The following is a 10,155-nucleotide window of genomic DNA, read 5'->3' on the forward strand; positions in this document are numbered from 1 at the left end:
AAAAACTTATTTAATCCTAAATACTTTAAATTAGATTAGATATGATTGGATTTAAATTTAATTTCAACATTTTAAATGATAAATGTAAAATAATGGATAAGATACCAACAATGATTAGCACAAGTAGTAGTTACTTTGTCTTTTAACAAGTTATTCAGATTTTGATTCCTAATTTGATATTAAACAAACTATGTTAGAAAAATATACACTTTGTATTGTGTCCATTTATGATCCTCAAACAAGATTAGTTATTATTTTTTATGATAAATATTTCGTGTGGTTGTCATTCATTAGATATGTAACTAACTTCTAACTATATTGTCACCCTAGTTTGCTTCAAGCAGAAAATGATGGATTAGAAACGGCCTTTAATTCTTGGCTTAACCTCTAAACCATTTATTGGTTCTCATAATTCTGAGCCAGCAACAATAATATTTCATCAGTGACCTTAACAAATGATACTAGATGAGGATTTTTCAATTTAACAAACTGTATAATCTATCTTTGAGTATCACCTTTCCTAGGAGAGTCCTTTTTTTTTATTAGATTCCATGCTAAATTACATGTGGACTCAATAATAGACTTTAAAGTGAAAAAGAAACCAAAAAGGGTAATAAGAGTTGACAAAAAGTAAACAGAGCATGTATCTCAAACAAATCTAAACTATAAGCCTTACAAGCCTATAATGTATATGAACTTTTGGAAACTTTCCTCTGAAGTGGGGGACACACTCAATCTAGCCATATTAGAATAGTTTGCCTTGTTGTTGGGTTCCACTCCTCATCATTGTACAAAACTCTTCATAGTTGATTCTACCATCCTGAGAAACCACATATTGAGTGTTAACTATGGAACTAGAATACAAACATCATGTAGCATGCTAAAAGAAAATAGGCTTACATTATCTGTATCAACTTCAGATATAATTTCCCTGATTGTGGCCTCGTCACCCATACCATAATCCTTCATGGCTGTTTCCAGCTCATCTCTTGTGATGTACCTGAGATGGAATCAAAGAAAAGCCAGGGTACATGTGTCATTACTCTTGAAATTCTAAAGAGATATTTATTAAATAATGATTTGCTAATGAATGTGCCTTTTTGGTGTAGGAAGAAATAGGATTTATGGTATATGATCCTTGTTTACTATTAAAAAATTAATGATACGCATGAAACTTAACCAAATAGTCAAAAGATTAATATGGAAGGCTTAGACTTCAAAATTGAAAGAAATGATTGAGGTTGAGAATGCATACTAAGGAAAAACATTACTTCCACAACGTGACATATTTGAGAAGAAATGTTAGTTCATGATAAATGGACTTACCCGCTGCTATCTTTATCAAAATATTGGAAGGCCTTGTAAAGATGCTCATCTCTTTCTAACTTGTGTCTATGCATTGTAGCAGTGATGAATTCTATGTAGTCAATTGTGCCATTTCCATCGACATCAGCCTAAATTTAAGCAAAGGAATGTCAGCTTGAAAGAATATAGAAAAACAATGGAGGACAAATATTGTGAATTCAATAATAGCTTACGGCATCCATAAGCTGCCGCACTTCAGCTTCGGTAAGCCTTGAGCCAAGTCTTTGCAACCCTGCCCTCAGTTCCTCATAGGTGATTGTACCACTATTGTCAGTGTCCATATTTGTGAACATTGCCTTCAAACCCTGGATCTCTTCTTCAGAAAGATTTTCAGCAATGACCTAAAAGATTATTCAAAATCCACTCAGTTTATTTTTAATTCAGTAAAAATAAGCATAAAAGAGCATCGCAGTCTCTTCATGCAGCTTGTGACTGAACTAACCTTGAGGGCTAGTTTTTTTAGTTTATTCATCGCTCTGAATTGCTTCATTCTGGAAAGCACTGCACTGTCTATTGGCTTGTCAGAAGCATTTCCGCCTTCTTTAAGCCATGGATGCTCTGATTATTCAAACAATAAGGGATTCAATAAGTAGAGAAATTACAATTCAACCGAGAAAATTCTTAATGATGCTGCAATCAAGCTATCACTCAGCAGTAATAGCAACGGGAAACAGGTATGAATCACTTCATCAAGCCACAGACACACTGTTACTGGCTTCGCACAAGTTCAATAATATTTCTTTTTCTATCAAATATACAAATATCCTGTAAATAAACAATTGACATCTTTAAAGGATACATAATAGTTGATAACAGAGGAAACAGTATAATTGTGAAAATATCGTCTCTAAAAAGTCCTAAGCCTCAACAACAAACATGTTCACATGCAACATTGGTTGTCGAATGTAATCTATACAGAATTGAAACAACTTTGATAAACTCACCTATATGCGTATAAGTTTTTAAGCCCTAAATTCATGTTTTACATGAAAAACTATTAGTATTAACTATAACATTCTTTGGGTTCCTGACAGAACATCGACAAGTATATATAGAAAAAAATATTTAAACCCCTCTTGTAATTTATCTTCTCAACCTCACCCGGGTACACATAAAAGAACCAAGTGGGAAAGACAGTCAAACTATCAAACAATCTACAAATATAGTTTAATATACTTCAATGAGGAGAAAATACGGTAAAAGTTACCTACCTAAAACCTCAGCAGGAGTAACACGTTTCTTTGGATCCTTTATAAGCATCTTGCGAACAAGGTCCTTAGCACTTTTTGAAATGCTAGGCCATGGATGACTTTCAAAATCAATATGACCTTGCAATATGGCATCAAATATTCCGTTTTCCGTCTCTACAGCACATATTTTATGAAAAAATGTCAAGTGTAAAACAAAGGTTGGAATGGGGGTGGGGGTGTGCCTAGCCTCTACTACAAGGTCATATTATGAACATATTAGAGTTTACCTGCCCAAAATGGAGGGACACCACTAAGTAGGATATACAATATGACTCCTGCACTCCATATATCTATTTCCTTCCCATAGCTACGACGTAGAACTTCTGGAGCAACATAGTAAGCACTGCCAACTATATCTCGATACACCTTTCCTGGGAAGAATTAATTAGAAAAAGTTTAGTGTATGTTCTAAATGGAAGATAATCCAACTTTTTAATCAGATAAATCTTATCGAAAGACAAGTTGCTGCCAAACATGAAAAATAGGTACATCATGCATATCATATTGTTGTGGAAAAATTATAAATGAGAGACTCTTCATGGACATGGATTATGATGGAACTAAAATAAGCAGCAGACTTTCTTTTATAATTTTTAACGGTATACCCAAGATATTAAGATTAGCCAACCATTCAAAGTTTAAGAAACTCATTAAATCAAAGAACACAATTAGTGTAACGTATGGAATAAATGAAATGATAGGATATTGACTCATAAGATGAGCAGCGTCAGTTCAATACTGCTGAATAATTGATTAGGATGGACCAAATGATGAAATGAATACTTACTTTATCAAACTTTATTTTGCTTCAGATCATGTCTAACAGGGCAAGTGGGGAACAATGCAACATATGTAAAAAAGGAAAGATAATATCCCTGTAAATACTTAGAGAGCATGCTTGTAGATTTTGGGTATAATAATGGACTGAGTTCATTTAAAGTGAAATGATGTATAAAATGAGTGAGAGTGTATTAACCGTTGATTTCAATTAAACTGCTGCTTCATAAACATAATTCACTTAAAATTAACAGTATATAAACCCTTTCTAGCCAACAGTCACTTTACAATTTCCTCTCCATACTTTTAAAAAAAAAAAATCATAAATCATAAACTCATGGCACAAACTGAGTAGCAAAAGATGCGCATCTACTAACAGTGACAAACTGCATGCATACGTATGGAGAGAAAAGAAAAACGATAAGAAACATTATAAAAATTAGTTGGCAGAAGTTTGCTCAAATCAACATCTTGAAAAAAAAAAAAAAAAAAAAATATATATATATATATATATATATATATATATCCCCTTAAACAAATTAAAATCTTCTCAAGCTTTGTAAATCTTGACAACCGGCGCCACTGATGATGAGCATTGGCAATGCACTATTAGAACTAAGAGAAGCAACAGAAAAATTATTTTCAAACTTCCATGATTTCTGCATACAATTCCAATTCCCACAGCAACAAAAAAAAAAAAAAAAAAAAAAAGTAAACAAAGTTTTGGATAGAAAATTATACAAACTTTCCCTCAAAACTATAGCAGGTTAGGTTATTCACAACTATGCTACAGTGAGTTCACATATTTTTCTTTCAGGAATCCGCAACTACCACAATTTCATAACAAAAAAACCAACGAATGGATGACAAATTTACCTTCTTCAATGAAGACAGACAAGCCAAAATCTGTGGCCTTGAGAAGCGCCTTGTCATCCTTACTGGACAGCAAGAAATTCTCTGGCTTGAGATCCCTATGCATGACACCCATAAAATGGCAGATGTGAACAACCTTAACAATCTGTCTACATATGGAAGCAGCAGCCCTTTCACTGTAGTGGCCCTTGGCAATAATCCTGTCAAAAAGTTCACCACCTGCACACAGCTCCATGACCACATGAACTGAGTGCTTATCCTCATAAGCACCTTTGAACTCCACAATGTTGGATTGTCCACTCAAGTGCTGCATGATTTGGATCTCCCTCCTCATGTCCTCTTTGTCAGCTCTGCTCACAAGCTTCCTCTTTGAAATGGACTTGCAGGCATATTGCAAGCCAGTTGAGTTGTGAGTGCAGAGATAGGTCACCCCAAATTGGCCTCTCCCCAACTCCTTCCCAAGTGTGTAGTGCTGCTTAACATCCTCAAAGGGCTTCCCAGTGATTGTGTGATGTGCATGTTTTGGGCTTCTTGGTGGGACATGAGGTGCATGTTTCTCAGGTAATTGGTAGGGGGGCTTTGATTGGTTGACATAGGGATCATGATCATGGCTCTTGTGATTGTGCACACCACCACCCCCAACAGCATGTCTATAACCAATGTGTTGTTCTTCTGGCTCTGACCCTCTTTTACTCAGACAGGATCCCATGATTGTGACACAAAAAGGTGAGAGCTTTTTTAAGTTCTCAGGTACCACCCCAGAACAATTGAAGATTCAGTCAAAGCATGAAAGAATTGAATGAGGGCAGTGGATCAGAATATGCAGGGTTATAAGAGGGAGAGGAAAGTGGAAAGAGTCTGAGTGAAATGTGAAAGAAAAAGAGGATATAGGAAGCAGCAACATGGAACCGAGTCAACTGTGGGATTTGGATTTTTGGAGTAAACAAAACTATTTACGACCAAAACAATGTTAGATACTTAGAATAGAATGAAACTTCCCTCATCAGAGTCAGCCATGCGTATCCCACACCACATTTAACTCCTCTTGCATTCACGACATGTGCCACCTAATTAATCTTAACCACTAAATTACTATTATTTATTCAGAAAAATAGGTTTTTTAATATTCGAGAAAGTTTACTATTATTATTATTAATGTGAGTGGTGAAGATTTATCTAGATAATATATACTTGTATTTAATATAAATATTATTAATATATATATATATATTTAGTTATATTATTGAAGTAAATTTACAATTCTAATAATATATTTAAAAATTTGTATCCAAATTTTATCTTTTAATTTTATACTTAATACATAACTACTAAATTTATTTATTTTTCAAGATTTTGATGCAATAAACAAAATGCATTTAAATATTAATAAGATCAAACTTAATTGGTTAAAAATTTTGAAATTTTTTTTAATCAAATTAAATTCTCATTTATAATAAAAAAATCATTTAAATGATCTTACATCTCAAAAAGAATTAGAATCTAATTTATTTTATAAATAATTTTAGAAAAGTTAAAAAAGTAAAATAAAATAATTTTTCTCATAAATTAAAATTAATTTATACATGATCAAGGAGCTTAGTTATAATTGAGGAAGCTTTAGCCTTCAATTTTTTTTAATATATATATATATACATATATATACCCATGTCCGTGAAAAGTTTGATAAACACAGAAGAAATTAACACTTACAAAAGAAAAGAAAAATAAGTATAAGCATAATAAGTGAAATGATATGAAAAAATAAATAAATAGGTAAATATTAATAAAGTGTTTAATATATAAAATTATCTATATATTATTATTCTTTTTATATATAATTAAAAATTATCTATCTTTTTAGTTGGCACTAAAAAAAATTATTATATTTTTAAAATTATTTGTTTTGTAATTACTAATTAATAAAATTGAGGATATAGATCAAGAAATTAAATTTTAATTATTTGTATAAATATATCAATTATTAGAACCCTCAATAAATGAAAAAGATGTTATATATAAATTGCTTACATATTCTGCTAAATTATATATATTCGCGAGATTAATTTGAAAAAAATAATAAAGACATACAAGAACAAATTATTTTTATTGGAAACATTTTAAATTATTGAAAAGGTGCAAATAATTTAATTTGTAATTTTTTGATGGTTGAACTTTGAAAGAGTATATAAAAGATAATCATTAGTTATCCTTTTAGCTCAATTATTATTGATATGGCATTGTAAGATTTTGTTTTTAAGATAAATCCTTTAAGACTGATTTAATAACACTCTTTATATGTTACTTCATTAATTAACTGACTTTTCATAGAATAAAATTATTGTTCTTTTACGCTTCCAAACACGATTTTCCAAAACTTTTATATCTCTTTTTTGGTATAGGTAATACGACTTGAACCCATAGATTTTATTTTTTTTTTGGGTGTCTCAATCGGATTTTTTAATTTATATATACTTTTTACAGAATTTTTTGGAAAATTTTTCTGTAATTTTGGAAAAATAATATGATTGTTTCCTTATAAGATGTTTTCTTTTTTATATATTTGGTACTCTTTTTCTTTATTGGCTACAGACTATGAAAACGTTAAATTTTTCAATAATATTGAATCTTCTTAATTATTATACCTTTGTATTTGATTGTGTTTACTTTATTTGTATGATCTTAAATATATTTGATATTTTCAAAGTATTAAATATATTTATTATTTATTTAATACACACGCGTATACGATAAAGACCACATGTGAGATAATGTGACGATGCTCACTGTGTCGTGTTTGGATAGACTTTTGCATTTTCAAAAACCCTAATAAAATATATTATCTCATATCATACTATAAGCTTCCCACGTTAGATCATTCTGTCTCATCATTTGCATCAAACCACGTGTCTGCTAAATTACAGAGTAGGTAATAAAAAAACATAGTAGAAATTTGTTAGAATTTTTCTACGTCATGTTGATCTTATTAGAAAAAGAAAAAGAAAAAGGGATGATAAAACTGTAGGAGGTGCAACCACACTACTATCATTGAATAATTATCATTTGTTGTTTTTATTGAATACTCATCATTTCTGAGTTTTAGTAACAAGAAATCAAGAATGTCTTTACTCATGAGTTTAATTAATAAAATAAATAAATATTTATAACTAAAAACTATTATATTAATAAAATTTACTAAATGGTTAAGATCCAATTCAATGTAAATATCATCGGAAATGGATCCACTTTCATTTGCTCTTACTTGGTAAATATGATTATCGATAAATAATCCTTTTAAAAATTAGTGAGCCATATAAAAAAGTAAAACTTTATAGATAAAGCATAAAGGTAATCACCATGTCTTTATTGAAGTGATACTCAATACTGGGTTTGAAAAGACGAAAGCGATTTACAATTTTCAGAATCTACAGTATATTTTTTAATTTTATATTAGATAGTTGTGAAAGTGTTATCTTTTTATTTTTTTACTTTTTATTTATAAAAAAATAAATACAACTCTGAGTTACTAAGTAAAAATTATAAAAAAAATTGTAAAATATTCTCTAACACTTTTATTACTACTATTATTTAAAATAAAAAAATCATTTAAAAAATATTTTCAGTATTTCTTTGCCTAAAAATATTATAAAGATAATTAAAAAATGAAAGTTTTTAAAAAATGTCTAAAAAATTAGTTATTATTAAAAAACTAAAAAAGAATATGAGATGTGATAATTGATATGATTTCACACTCAATACAAGTTTAGGGCAAGAAGAGAAAGAAAAAAAAAATTAAACAATCGAATACTGTAAGTAACCCATCATTTTATAAAATGATCCATTAATGATGATACTCGATAAACACTGAGATCTTACATTGCTACAATGAACATGATATAAGAAAATATATAGTTAAAAAATTATATTAAATTTTAAAAATGAAAAACTAAACTAAGTTGGAATATGATGAAGCTTACCAACAATAAAACAATATAAGTCATCATACTTACCAACAATTATCTTTTGGTAAAGAGAGAAGAGGAAGACGTTTTTTCGCTTATATTATTATTACTTTTCCTTAGTTTTCCTGCACTTATTAATCACATAAAGCCTTCAAACAGGAACACGTTTTCTACTTTCACACTCACATTCACATTCTACAACCATTTTTTGGGTAAAGAAAAGGGTTTGTGAGCTATAATTATTTACAAGGTGGTTTATTGCTTTGTTTAATTCTTCTGTGACAATAATAAAGCTAATGTTTAAGTTTTTCAAGTTACAAATTAAAGAACTTTGCTTTCAAGTCACAATTAACTTTTCTAGCCAACTAAAGCAACCTTTGTTGATATATATGTCGATTCTATTTTGTTTTATTCTTTTTTTTTTATAGAAAAATTAATCTCTTACATAAAAAAAAAATCAAAATTGTAAACTAAATAATCATTAACTTATATATATATATATATATATATATAAGTTAATGATTATTTAGTTCTCTTTCCTCTCTTTTATATATATCTAATATTTTTACATATTTTTCACTCATTTCTCTTCAACCAAATTTTTATTCTATTTTTATTCATTTTTTTTTCTTTTCATTCTATTTCTTATGTATAGGAGGTTAGTGAGCCCAATGGGTTTGGTGGGCCAAAGGTTCTCTTTACTTGGGCTTTACATAGATGACCACCTTTCTCATATATTTGGCAGTATAGGAGTTTATATTGTTTGGTCTTGTATTATGGGCCTTAGTATAAGACTTTTTGGGTTTTATGCTTATTGGGCCTAGTTTTGGGCTTCATGGGCCTTTGGACTTTTGATTGCTTTTGAGCTTAGTGAGCCCAATGGGTTTGGTGGGCCTAAGGTTCTCTTTACTTGGGCTTTACATAGATGACCACCTTTCTCATATATTTGGTAGTATAGGAGTTTATATTGTTTGGTCTTGTATTATGGGCCTTAGTATAAGACTTTTTGGGTTTTAAGCTTATTGGGCCTAGTTTTGGGCTTCATGGGCCTTTGGACTTTTAATTGCTTTTGAGCTTAGTGAGCCCAATGGGTTTGATGGGCCTAAAGTTCTCTTTACTTGGATTTTACATAGATGACCACATTTCTCATATATTTGGTAGTATAGGAGTTTATATTGTTTGGTCTTGTATAGTATATGACTTTTTGGGTTTTAAGCTTATTGGACCTAGTTTTGGGCTTCATGGGCCTTTGAGCTTTTGACTGCTTCTGAGCTTAGTGAGCCCAATGAGTTTGGTGGGCCTAAGGTTCTCTTTACTTGGTCTTTAGTATAGGAGTTTATATTGTTTGGTCTTGTATTATGGACCTAAGTATAAGACTTTTTAGGTTTTAAGCTTGTTGGGCCTAGCTTTGGGCTTCATGGGCCTTTAGACTTTTGATTGCTTTTGAGCTTAGTGAGCCTAATGGGTTTGATGGACATAAGGTTCTCTTTACTTGGACTTTACATAGATGACCACCTTTCTCATATATTTGGTAATATAAGAGTTTATATTGTTTGGTCTTGTATTATGGGCCTTAGTATAAGACTTTTTGGGTTTTAAGTTTATTAGACCTAGTTTTGGCCTTTATTCATAAGATGTTTGATGTCATTGAGGAAGGGACTTCATATCTCGCTCAATTGAAAAACTATACTTAAATTTTAAATGTGATTTAGTAGAATGAAAAAAAAAAAAAAACAAATATGTAGCCAGAACGGGTCGTTCCGAATTCAGAACGGCCCGTTCTGGTTTAAGTAATCATATGTTACTTTTAAATCTGGAACGGGCCGTTCTGAAATCAGAACGGCCCGTTCTAGTGTAGTTTATCACGTGTTTTTTTTTTCTTCTAGAACGGCCCGTTCTGTTGCATTATTCCTGTGTTATTTTTTCATCTA

General features: G+C 30.5%; 1 protein-coding gene across 1 annotated transcript; it reads right to left on the reverse strand.

Annotated features, from left to right (window-relative positions):
- Positions 1-443: 443 nt before the first annotated feature.
- Positions 444-5,276, reverse strand: LOC109790840 (calcium-dependent protein kinase 2). The gene is made up of 8 exons (XM_020350089.3): positions 4,269-5,276; positions 2,843-2,986; positions 2,577-2,729; positions 1,808-1,923; positions 1,539-1,706; positions 1,327-1,454; positions 901-1,000; positions 444-820 (listed from the first exon to the last, which is right to left on the reverse strand). Exons 1-8 carry the CDS (start codon positions 4,972-4,974, stop codon positions 746-748), a joined length of 1,590 nt encoding a protein of 529 aa, XP_020205678.1. The 5' UTR covers positions 4,975-5,276; the 3' UTR covers positions 444-745.
- Positions 5,277-10,155: the final 4,879 nt, after the last annotated feature.

This window comes from Cajanus cajan, chromosome 9, assembly GCF_000230855.2.
Source record: "Cajanus cajan strain Asha chromosome 9, NIPB_CcT2T_4, whole genome shotgun sequence".
Taxonomy (NCBI): Eukaryota; Viridiplantae; Streptophyta; class Magnoliopsida; order Fabales; family Fabaceae; genus Cajanus; species Cajanus cajan.